This window comes from Vidua macroura, chromosome 6 (genome assembly GCF_024509145.1).
Source record: "Vidua macroura isolate BioBank_ID:100142 chromosome 6, ASM2450914v1, whole genome shotgun sequence".
NCBI lineage: Eukaryota > Metazoa > Chordata > Aves > Passeriformes > Viduidae > Vidua > Vidua macroura.
Window position 1 is genome coordinate 14,041,151 of NC_071576.1, and position 13,257 is coordinate 14,054,407.

General features: G+C 34.4%; 1 protein-coding gene across 6 annotated transcripts in view; it reads right to left on the bottom strand.

Annotated features, from left to right (window-relative positions):
* The window catches only part of PAPOLA (poly(A) polymerase alpha), a 43,659-nt gene that overhangs the window by 12,881 nt on the left and 17,521 nt on the right, over positions 1-13,257 (bottom strand). For 5 of the 6 annotated variants that reach the window (XM_053981627.1, XM_053981626.1, XM_053981625.1 and 2 more), the window contains exons 8-15: positions 12,796-12,885; positions 12,562-12,700; positions 11,028-11,100; positions 9,444-9,564; positions 8,455-8,539; positions 3,962-4,015; positions 3,068-3,187; positions 1,505-1,614 (exon numbers count right to left, since the gene is read on the bottom strand). In XM_053981627.1, the coding sequence (XP_053837602.1) occupies positions 1,505-1,614; positions 3,068-3,187; positions 3,962-4,015; positions 8,455-8,539; positions 9,444-9,564; positions 11,028-11,100; positions 12,562-12,700; positions 12,796-12,885 (792 nt within the window). Of the gene's footprint in view, positions 1-1,504; positions 1,615-3,067; positions 3,188-3,961; positions 4,016-8,454; positions 8,540-9,443; positions 9,565-11,027; positions 11,101-12,561; positions 12,701-12,795; positions 12,886-13,257 lie in introns of those variants that run through there. The other variant, XM_053981629.1, reaches the window with a different exon arrangement.

Consider the following 13,257-nt stretch of genomic DNA (forward strand, 5'->3'; position numbering starts at 1 on the left):
AACGAAAACCTAGATCACTCATCATGTTTCTCTTCCTCCCTTTGCTCCCACTAAAAAGCAAGCTATTCTTTAATTCCATCCTGGAAAATAGTTACTTTTGATAAAATCTTAGGACCTATTGCAAAAGACAGGGCAAACAAGCCTTTAGGCTGGATTAGAAACAATGAAGACAGACCCACACTAATTTCAGATTACCAAAAAACCCACAACACACAAACAAATTGTTTACTAGATTGTTACTTCTGGAAGCATATTCACAATTTGAAAACTCTGCATCACAGTTTGTAAGGATCTTGATGAAATGCTACTCCACTTGTAAGTGCATCTATTTAGACAAACTTTAGGAATATAGTGCAAATAAATCACATCAAAAATCTTAAGTGCAAGTTTTAGTCTTTTCATACCAAAAATCTCTGACAAGTATACTACTGAAATATCTGTTTATAAACAATGAAACACTTGAGAAACTAACTTCTGAATTCCTTCAAAGCAGCAGCCAAGGTATTACCTTTTCTAAATTCTCAAAAATTAGAATGATGTTCCTATAGCTGCTAGAGTTTCTCCTTCATCACTAATAATTACAAGAAATATTTCAACTCTCAAGAAAGAGACGCCTCTCCGCAGCTATATATGACAATAAACAACTTTGAAACCTTGGCATGATAAATATGCCTACATATTTACTGCATTCACGGTTGTGAGGTGGAAGAGGGGCCAAGGTGTTCAATTCCCTTGCTTCCTCAGACTAAGTCTTAGAAATTCAGAGACCATGGCTGCATTAGGTAACACTTGAACCTATTCCTTCAGCTCTGTAAACACAGAATACTTGAGCCTCAACTGTTGTTTGTTTAAAAAACCTGTAAATTTATTATAAATCTGTCAAAGCTACTGTTCCTGGTACTCGGGTGTCACACTCCCCAGCTGTTACCAATTCTTTGCTTACAAAATTTCCCAAGTTATTTTTGTGAATCAAAAAGTAAACATCAGAAAGTCAAAAAGGTCTCTTCCACTGAGTGTCAGACATGAAAATAAAGATTACTGAATCAATTATCTAGTATCAAACACCATGGAATAAAAGACATTTTGTTAATCCACTGATAAATTTAGTTTCACCAAGTAACAAGAATATTTAAACTATACTCAACATTTTTGAGGTTAAGCTTGCTACCTCATGTATGATAACTAATTCATCTGTTTAATAAAGATTACAAAATAGTGTACCACACTTTTCGTGAGATCTGCAAGATGTGTGTGTAATTTTTATCACTTTTAATGAGAACAAACAAAGTGATTAGTCTAAATCCTAATTAGATTTAGGAACATTAAAACTCATTGAAAATGTGTTTCATTAAATAAAACCCCTAACTCCTCAGCTGAAACCCTCTGTGTAGATACAGTTCTACTATTACTACGGGCATTATGAATAAAGACTACATTTTGAGCAAAGTCAGTCACTTCAAAAAGTTTATCTTTAGTACCAGAACACCTAGAAAGCAAAACTCACCTGTGTCTGTAAAAGACTGAATGTCGTAGGTAAGATCAACACTTAAATTTTCAGAGTTTTCAGTTTTCTTAAACACCAACCCAATCACCCACATTGTACGGTATTCCTCCCTGGAAAATTTTATATAAAACAGTCATGTTTTACTGACAGAATTAAATAGCTCAATAAGTTATTTGCTTCAATGGACAACAGTTGTACTTTCTAGCTCTAGTAGCAATAGGAAACTGGACAAAAAGGCAAAAACCAAGTTGACTAACAATACTCCTTTTTCATTCACAATATAAAAGTCATTAAACACTACACATCTACCTCCAGCAAATGAACTAAAATCATCAGTAAATTACTCCATTCAACTGTGTTCCCATATAGATACTCTCACGTAGCTCCTAGCACGAAAATAAGCAGCTCTCAACTAGCCATAGCAACTATAAAGGCACTGAAAGTAATTAGAACCTATTACCCAATTAAGCAACTTCCATTTTGCAACCTAAACGTTGTCTTCAATGCTAAAATTCCTTAGCTGTAACTGACCACAAACTGCAGGTTTCAGTTAAAGCCCTCCCTTTGACAGCTCCCTCTCACATGGGATGGTGAAAGAATGTCCTCTGTATAAACTGGGAAGACAACCTTTGCTGGAAGTATTCCCTGAATCAAGTCCTTTGAAAAAAGAGCTAATTGGAGCCTCTGATTATGCAGGCAGTTGTAGCTGTATCCACCCACTAAACTGGTGCTGAGGAGGTACTGCCTGCTTTCGTCCAGTTTTACTCGGAACACACATGTAACAATTATATAACCTCTTAAAAAAAACCAAGTAGCCCGATACTATACTTGAAGCAGTTCATGTGTGGAAAAGGCCCTGTGCAACAAGCCTTTTCACGTATCCCAGTAAAGACAAATTTCTCCCCCGTTCTCACACTTCACAGAAAAATATGATTCCTAACAAATTAATTACAATGTTATCTTGAAATAAAGTCTCAATTTAAGAGTTTTCAGCCCCCACACACCTGCAATCGCTGTTCAGAGCAGGGGAGGGGGGAGGAAGGAGTCAAAAAACATTTAAAATCCTCAACAATCTGAAGCACTTCATATTCTCTCCACTGTTTCCATAACCTGACAAATTCTAATCACAGCCATTATGATTTCAATTATATTCATCCCAACTGCTAAATTTTATAACATTAAGTGAACTTAGTTACTCAAGAGCTCTGTTCTACAGTGCCTGATGTTCTCCCAGATTCTCAGTGCTTTCTCACAAGTAAAACAGCATCAACTAGTAGCAATATCTTATACAGGTTGGCAGGAAATTATGCAATTAATACAGTTATTAACAAAAATACATTTCCCCTTATTTTCTGATTTAGACACATTCTTATACAGAATTAAAGAGTACTTATTTTAAATATTACTTAAGAAGAGCTGAGCATCATTTGTTTGCCTTTAGGTGATGTCATTAAAAAATAATCCTTTTAAGATCCTATAAAAATGTCTGTTTATTTATTAATGAAATTGTGTTTCAGTTAAGGTAGTTTCTCCCTACTAAATGAAGAAAATGGGTTTGCTTACTTGTCAGGATTCTCCTTGGGTGCTGGGAATGACTGTGGATTCACATGAGCCAGTGTAATGAATTCATTCTTCTCCAAGTTTCCAACTAGAATACGGATTTTTGATTCCACCAAGCCCACCCTGTATAAATGTCATTTATTAGCAAGATCTAATTAACAGGAAATAAAAGAAGTATCTAACATCACGTATCAGGATAAAATCCTCAACATTCTCCTTATACTAATATTTGAGACTACTAATGAATTAGTGCACATCAGATTAATTCAGATCAATAATTTCAGTTAAGGCATTACAAAAGCTGACAAGGGAAGCTTAAGAATGCCCTGTAGCTCTCCCTGTGGCCTGATTTTACAAATGGAATTAAATACAAGACATTACACATCAAGTAAAAGGCAGTTAGAAAGAACCACCACGTATTTATCCAATAGTGTTTTGGCTTCAGATTATGAATTTTAGAGGTGAAGAAATTCCCAATAGCTGCCAATCTTAAAATCTCACTAATAAAAGAGCAGAAACATGGGAAAAGGGAATCTTTGTTTTGAGAAACAGCATTTCAAGTGACTGAAAACATACCTCCTCACACTGCCTATTAAAAAAAGTGAACAAGGTGCTTGTAAAGTAAACCTGAGACTCCTGTTAAGGAAAAATGTAAGCAACAGCCTTCACTCCCCAGTTTTTCATTTTTACTGTTTTTTTTTCAGACCTCTACAATCTTTGTCCATTTAATTTTGCAACACTGAAGCGCCACTTTCATTCATTAAGAAGACATTTGATACACTAGATACTCCCTTTGTCCAGGGTTGATGGGGGGGGGGGGGGGGGGAAGGGAGATGCTGCTTTTGTTTTTTGGTGGGGGGGGTATTGTTTTTTTTTTTAATCTCAAGGATTACTCACCATTCTAGTCGCTGTTTTTCTGTCGGTGCGCTTGCTAGAAGTACAATATAATGCCTTTGGAGATAAAGACAATATGCTATTCTATAGATATTTCTAAAACTAGACATTCAAACCTTAATATTAAAACTTTGCAGTAAACTCTACATTGTAAAATACAGACTACTAGCTTAAGTATATACCTTACATTAAATTAAGCTTTGTTAAGTAAAAAAAGGGGTTATGTCCCAAGTGTATGACTAACAGACTTCAAAATATTTTGGAGTTTAGGGCCATTTGCAATTCCACCGTAATACCTTAATAAAAGCTTAGGAATGTAGCACAGTTGAAATATTTCAACATCTGATCAGATCAGGGATTTAACTGACTACAAATCAAGAGAAAAGTTATGAATAACTCCCTTTACATGTCAGCTGTCTTAGTTGCAACATTATTTCTGAATAGCGAGAAGAGTGGTTAGCACATATGCATTTGCTCAAAATCCAAACTAACACTATGAAATGTAGTTTAAAAAATTTGTATCTGCATTTTGGAATTCTCTGAAAACACTTATCTGAAATTTCATAAGGAATGCTTCCTCTGATGATAATTCTTAAACTCTGAATTATTTTCCAGGATATTCAGTGTATACCCACTGTAGGCAGATTTCAAAGAGACAGTATACAAAACAAGAACAGTATTTTAAACAAAGAAACCCAAGGACAGCAGAATGGGAAAAGATTACTTGTAGCTTGAGTTCCTAATGAGGGTGCTGGAGCAATCTACATGCTTACAGGCAGGTTTTTCAGAAGCTTAGCTGGGAAGTCTTTAACATCCTAAGTCATCCAATGCTGCACTACTCTATACAGATATGGCATGTTTAGATGCCTTCACAGCAGGATTTAAAGAACAGTAGTAACACAAGAGACCAGTCCCTAGCACTCATGGAGAGGAAAGCAAGGTCAATGATACTGGAAAACTACGGTAGAGTCCTCTGGTGCCACGGGCCTTCAAATCACAACAGCAAATACAAATCAACAGATCAAATTAGCAGCTACGTGGTTTCTCTATTTATCTTAAGGCAGCAAGAGCCAAAATCATGCTACATACTGCAATCCTCTGATTTCAGTCAGGGATGTCAATGAAACAAGAGAACTGCAAGGCAGAAACCTGGAGAAACTTCTTCCCTGTTCTGAACAATGTAGAGCTAAAATAACCTATTCATTTTGCATTTTGGCAGTATTAACTGCTTCACAGGAAAATCTTATGGGAAAAGAGACCTTTAATTCTGTATGAGAAGCTACTCGTTACTAATATTGGTTTATTCTAAAGAGCACTACACTTTCAGTAAGATTCCTACATCACACACATCGCACACTTGCAGAATGTTTCATTCAGTAGGCATGACAATGCTTAAGTTTTTGATATTTTAAACACAATCTGAATCGAAAAAGACAAAATTCAAACCTGGAAATATTTGAAGAAACCAGTCTTCCAGTTTCTTATTAAAAGCAACCCTGTGAAACAAATTTCTGAAGAACTACATAAAAAAAAGTAATTTGGCTGTGTCTAAAAGCCTCAACTAGCTGGTAAGCACCTGGAAAAAAACTCTAAGCCTTAGTTACGAAAAAATAAGTGATGATTATATATTTTTGCTCAGATAGTGTTTGCTGAAAAAGAAAACAGAAAAGGGTCCAATTTCTCCTCACTCACCTACTGTTAGTACTTAGAGGGAATTACTCTCTAGAAATTTCCTACTACCATTTTCAATAAAATTAAATAATTTGTGTTAAAAATTAAGATACCCTTAGTTTTAAGAGTCCAAGGTCTCACTGCTACATTTTGCTAAGACAAGATTTTTTATCAGTGCCTCATTCATAGTTTTATCACAAAGCACATGTGTACTTCAGAAGTATCTATTATTTCATTATAAAGAAAAGATGATCTTAGCTTAAGCTTCTGCCTCTCAGTGGTGACTTTTAGATTCTGGGTATTACTCTGAAGTGTATCAGTTTGGGGTTTTGTTTATTTTGGGGCTTGGATGTTTTTTCACTGTCTTCCTTTCAGAATTCTTTTCATAAAAATAACCTAATGTAGATAGTATGGAATTATAATACATCATTAACACAAGTATTTCTAAAAAAAATACCCAAATTAGAGTCATATTACTTTCTGCAGGAAAAAAAAAAAAAAATACCCCAAAAAAACAAAAACACTGACAACACTGAACATGTTAATTTCAATTTTTCTTCATTACTTGTTTGGGAATTATACTTTTATTCAGTACTTTAAAGTCCTATGAAGCCAAGAATTTAAACCACCTTTTTAAAAGGTATATTTATATTCTACTTATTTAGCAGAATTATCTCTTAATGACATAGAAAGAATATGCTAGAGCTCATTAATGAGTGCTATTTCTCTCAAAACCCTGCTCTCTTGGTCTTAAGCTGTAACAACTTCATTTCTCATGCAACACTTCAAACTCATATCCATTTGAAATTCTTGTCACTCCCCTGTAAAAAAACACCCTATCTACACGTTCTTTGTTGTTGCCTTTCCCTTCTAAAAATTTTAATCTACGCAAAGGGCAGATAATACATGTTTGCAACTCTCTAACTCCAAGTAATTGCTGGCATTTAAAATGTAAGAAAAAAAAAAGTAACTAAAAGCAGATTTCCTAGTTTTCCTAATTTCTAATCTGCTCCTACTATACAGGCATGCAGTAGCCTATAGATTTCCTTAGTCACATATCACTGAGGTTTATTTTAAACATAGACAGTAAGTCAAAAGTTCTTATGAACAATAGATATTCAGCAACTAATTGCCATTGAGAGTGATAAATTACTGAAGCTATGCTTTTAGAGATTAAAAGAAATGTTTGTCTCAGAGCCACGATCAGATGTTCTCTGATCTGGCAGAGTATTACACACTGCTATGAATTTCAGCAGAACATGCCATGGCATCTACAATTTAAATAGGAGAATAGTGTGAATAAGGAAAAAAAAAATTAAAAATATCTATCTTTTAGATGGAGATCTGACCAAGAGATCTAACTTTATTGCATACAGATGACTGCATACTATTATTTACTTTGTAAATGTTACTAACCAAAATTGTACCTAATTAGGTTAATTGTAAAATTAACCTAAGGGAAAACAGAAAATCCTGGGTAATTTAAATTAAAGCAGGCTCCATAATACCATTCCATACATTAAAAAAATAATAGAGCAAAGACATCTTGTGCAAAACAGAAAACCTATATAATGTTGAGCAAGAGAAGATTTTATTGCTACACCTGGTAAAATGGCTTAAGCTGGTACACAAAAAAAACGTATTAAAATGGACATTATTTCAAATGACAATAAACGCTTCCTATTTTTTTCTACTTTTGAAATAAAGAAAATGTACTAGGGAACTTATTAGCAACCTCTTGAACAGAAACTGATTTGTCTGCAGCCCACTTTTTACTTCAAAAACTAATATAATTTAATAGTGTTTTTTAAATGTTTTGAATCTTAAGCTTCAAGGAACAACATAAAAGCCATCCAAATGTTTTAAAGCTTTTATCATGCAAAAGATATAGAAACAAAACACAGACACATTATGAAGGTCATCAGTCTCTTTTAATGGGGGAACTGTATATTTCAATTTTGCTTAGATTAGTACAAAACCAACCAACCACCCAACACAAACAAGTGTAAAATATATTTGATCTTGATTCAAGAAAAATGGGTCTCCAATTTCAACTGAGGGCAAAGAAGATGTAGTCCATATTTTAATAATCCATATTTATTATAAAAATACAACTTTCAGCAAGTCCGTATACATTTAACAAGCTTCTGCCCCACAAGCATATTACTAGAAACCCTAAAAGTGTGAATTTCAGTATTTCCCTCAGAGACATTACAAAATTAGAAAAGCTAGGTGTGAGTTAATGTAAGATCCAAGAGCCTTAAGCTTTAATGAAAAAAAAAATCTATTAATAACTAGTACAACTGGTAGTTAGTCAACACAACTGCAAAAATACCTTTTATTATCAGAGTAAACTATTGACTATATCGACAGAAGAAAACACAGTTTCATGTACTTATTCATCTTAAGTACTGACCTTCAGAATAAGTTCTTTTAACATCTTTTTTCTTGGGAAGACCCATTTTTAGAATGCTTACTTACAGGACTAAAGAACATTTCTATTAGTCAAACCAGATGACACTACTTCAATATTACTGATAGGTAGCATACCAATTCTAGAGTTAACTGGTGACATTCTAAATATCTGCTCAGGGACTAACTGGTTTCTGAAATACAGGTTTAAGACAAAAAAGGTACCTGAGGAGATTATATGCTTCCAAGAGAAAGGACAGCAGTGTATTCTCTCTCTCACACTAGAAAAAAATCCTAGCAAAACACTTTTTAGACTCCTAATGTATGTATATTTACGATCCTGTGCTACAAAGCATTATGATGTAGTTCAACTGATAAACTTAAAATATTCTGCCATGCCATAAAATACATACTTGTACTTCTGAAAGAAGTTTGGAGCTTCAAAAAGTTTGGACCACTCTGCCTTACTCAGCAAAATTTCATCTGTGATAGCAAGACCTAAATTATAAAAAAAAAAAAATTTAAACTTTTTTTTAAAATACAGTTTAGTATCCAGAGTAAAGACAGTTTGTTAACTAAGCAAAAAATAGTAAGAATTACTTCCTCCCTTCAAATTCACAGCAATTTATCAACAAGATTTATAATTCAGTCATACTTTCATTGGTCATTAGTTAAACCATATTACTAAAAAAACTCAATCTGTGCAGAAATGTATGTTAATTGATCTGACTGCTTATTTCACATATTTTTGCTCTGTGGTGTAACACAGCTCCATTTAGGTTTTTTTGCATATGCCACACTAACTATTTGGTTCAAAGACAACAGATCTTTCCTTTACAGTATTTGAATCACCTCTTGTGCAAGGCATTTTACAAGACAAAGAAACAGTGAGTCAATAAGGTACTGCTCTGAGAAAGCTAGCTGTAGTTGCTCCCTGCATCAAATCTACTTCTTGCTTTGATAACATCTTCCCTTATCTGCTATAATTACTAATTATGTGGATAAATCCAGAGGACGCATCTTCAAGAAAGTCTATTGACTTATATTAGGCCTAGAAACAGGCATCAAGTGGAACTATTGCTAATCCTTCCTAATGTAACATGACACAATCTAAGCCACTAAAATGAAGTTATCATACCATTAGCTCTAATTTTTACATCACAAGGCTTCCTCTTTCATTACCCTCAGTTTCTAAGAGTGAAGGACAGACCTACAAGGATCTACTAAGTTTGCAGTGTTAAGCAACATTAAGCATAATAGGCCAAGTTCCACCTCCCTCAAAACAGTCACTCAATAAGCTTTTTAACATCCACCCACCTCCCCCTTTCAGAGCATACCCGCAATGAAACTATTTTAAATCTGTCTGAAAACATCTATATAGAGAGCATAAGATAATACTTACCTTGTTTAAATTCCTCAACCATGACCATCCGTGTGGAAACGGACACATTGTACGTAGAGTTCTGCTGTGGGTATGCTGGTGTAATTATAGGCATAAGATGGTACCTATCACTGGGGTTTACCTACATATAACAACAGCCAATCAGTTTTCTTCAAGCATACACATCAGTTAACAAATTTGGATTTCTCCCTTTACTACAACCAAGTCTTAAGTTCTAAGAGACCTTAGTTTGTTTGCAGACCAAGAGTACAGAGAAAGTTTAGAAAACAAGAATAATGCTTTCACAAAGACATCTTTCTGAAAGACAGTGATGTGGGAGGGCTGTAACCTGTCAGCACATCAAGATCAAGTTGCAGGCATTTCTAAATCCAGAAATGCCAACCAAACAGAACAATTTCCCACTTTAATAGGAATTAGTTTGTGATCACATGAAACCAAGGACACCTCATCACCATATGAGCACCTTCTGAAGAATGACTGTCTTCAGACCTTGTGAAAGGTATTTTATACTTTATTTCTGTAACACTACTGAAAACTTAAGAGCCATTTTAAGAAAAGAGGCTCTATGGAACCTGACAGAAGCATCACTTGCATTAAGGTACTTTTATTTAACAGCAGATAGGGTAACAAAAAAAGAAAGGACACAACGTACACACCAAAGTACATTAAAATATTATTAGGGTAACAATCTTGTAGAAAGTAAATAAAAGATAAACCCCTGCCATTATCTTAGCCCCCTTTCATTAATTACTACAACAGTTCCCATCACACACTGACCTCAAACCTCCTGTTTCAGGAATAACAGACTCAAGAACATGTCTTCAACCGCTTGACATATTTAAATGTGACTTTTGTCAATCAGAAAAAACAGATTTAAAGTACAAAAGGGAATACAAATCAACCTCTGATGCTTACACTATTCATCAAAATAAAGATTAGTTGAATACTAGGATTGACAAAACAGTACTGAGCACACTCATGTTCTGTCCTACTGAAAGCTCACAATGGGAGCCATGCATCTGCTGCAAGCTGTTTCACTGACTGCCTGAAGGACAATCATGTCCAACGTCCTTAATGTAAGTGTTAGAAAGATGGAGATCAAGTTTTATAAACAATACACCAAACAACTAAAAAACTTCAAGTTTTGATCTTCTCTGGTGCAAGATGAAAAGACCCTTTACTACAAATATATGGAACCAAGCCTATCTAGCTGTAACTTGTACTGAAGTGAATTCAAGATACTTGCAAAAGTAACAGGCTTTAAATAATAAGCAAACTATTTTAAGATTAGCAATTTTCCAAAAATGCATCACTTTAAGACATATTTATGCTGAATTTTTATTAAGATCACTTATTCCAAAAATTGGGAGAAAAAGTATATTGTTTAGCAAGTGTGCTTCAAGCAGTCAATTCAGAAAATTAGGGTAACTTTGTTCTATACTCAGGAGAATTAGAGGTTACTTATGAAGATATAACACCACAACATTACGTTCAATAAACCCAAAATGAAGTTCACCTAGAATTTTTTAAGCAACCGAATTTATTGTACAGTGTGACTTAGAGGGGAAAAAATAACACACTAACCCTTGGGTCCCATACAGGCAAATTAAGATTGCATTCTTCTGGCTGTTTCAATAGCACTGGATTTGGCCATTCCCTGTTCAAAAAGATTGTAGCACTGAATAAGACTACTGGATACAACCATGTATGATATACAAAAAACACGTTTGAATGTGATCCATCTTAAATTTGCTGTCAAAATAAAGCACCATTTCCTCACAGCTAGGCTGGTCTAACTGGGGTTTTTTAAATAAGCTGTATTGCTGAACTACAACACAACTGCAGTTAGCTTCTCCAGGGAATCAGAACAAGGCATTTTCTGTAATCTTGAAGGTTTACAACCACTGGTTAGATAATTAATTTAAACTCCTCTAAATTCTTCCTGAAATACACTAATCAAAGATAAATTCCTCTGTGAAGATTGACATTGGGTCCATCTTCAAGCTAGCTGTTTCATGGACAAACTACAGAACAAACAGCCAGCACAGCTACAGCATATAGCATTGTTACAAACCATATGTATTAAAGAACATTATAATCAAGAAACCTTGTTGAATTAAACACTAAAAAGTAAAACTTGTTCTTCAAGTTATCTTACCCTCTGAATAAAAATTACCTTCCTATAAAGAGCAGAAGTCAGTTATCTCTTGGAATTTGTACATTATGCTCCTATGGTATGCATGTACAAACTGGAGAGAGCTCCAAGAAACACATTAAACAGAGACTGCAACCAATTCCCCTCTATTACCTTAGTGTGGCAAAATATTACTAAACACTACGTACCTCAAGGAGGCTATAAAGCCTATGAATGCAAGACAGTGAAAGTGTGCAAATTATCTTCTCATTAAGAAGAAAAGACATTATACTTGGAGGAAAGCAACACTTTGGTAAGTGATTCTTAAGGTCTGTCAGTGTCTCGTGAAGAATATAGGTATCCAAATATGGACTTTCAAGAAAAACAGTATTCATTTGTAATATGCAATGTTCACTCTTGTCCCATTTGTTCTAAATTTACTTGGAATGTTCCCATCAGAGTTATTCAAACCATGTTTCTGAGCTAACTAGCTCAAGAGTATGAAATGGCATGTAATTTTGAAACACCTATCACTCTACACAGAAAAGATTAAAACCCACATTTTTGTCACTGGTTCTCTTAAATTGCATTTAAGCTATGTGCCTAAACCAGATACCTCCTTTATCCATTATGCCAGCACCTGAATGTTAAAGGACTTGAAATTTTGGGGTATATGCTATTATTTTGTACTATATAAGTATTTTATGTGAAGAGTATTGTTGAATTACAAAAAATACTTGAGAAATTTTTAATTAAGAACTGGGTGGCTTTGGTTTGGAAGCTTTAAAAACAAGACATGTTGGATGACTTACTGAAAAACTAAGCTGACAATTTCTGGTGGCAAGAACAATGCTTCTAACTTAATCTGGTAACAGCTGAAAATGGTACCATAAAAACAGGACTAAAATTTAGTGTCTACAAACAATTTTATTTTAGTTTAATCTAAATTAAAAACAAACAAAAAAAAAACCAAAAAAAACATACCATTTAGAAAATACCAAGAAAAATTTATGTACAAGAGTTGATGCTATTGCATTTGGATAAAGCTGGCAAGTTCTTGCTACTAGCATAGCCCAGGAAACACCGCCAAGGAAACCTAGTATATTGGAATAGATGTTGTGGCCTGTGGATCAAGAAGGAAAGAGACAAAAGGAGAGAGATGTCAGTAACCAGAAGAGGTAGTGAAAACTTCACAAATTTTGGAATATAACTACTTACGTTTTGCCCACAATTTGATAGCTCTCAGTGTTAACCTGAAGTTGTCAATGTTTGGTACTAGATGCAGAATTTCATCGGTTACCCGGCAACCTGCAAAAGAAAGAATTCATTACAGTTGCTGCTTCCAAAGTTTTTTGCTTGCTTATCCTCCCCCAACGTCAACACTACCAAACTTTTTAGACAAGCATGCTGGAAAGTCATTTCATATTCTGATCACTTTTGTTTTGGATTAGAAAGCTTCACATATTTTCATGCGCCTTTTTTCATTTTTAGTGTTTTATGGCAACACTCAGGTAGCCAATTCATGAGCACATGACTACAGATTTGGACTGCTACTTGATTTTTTTGTTATTAATGAACTGTATAAGCTGTGGAAGGAACAAACAAGTTCTGCTGTTATACGAATAGATGCAGTATATCATGGAATATGCAGGCAAATTAAAAAAGGTCTAAGTCTTCGTG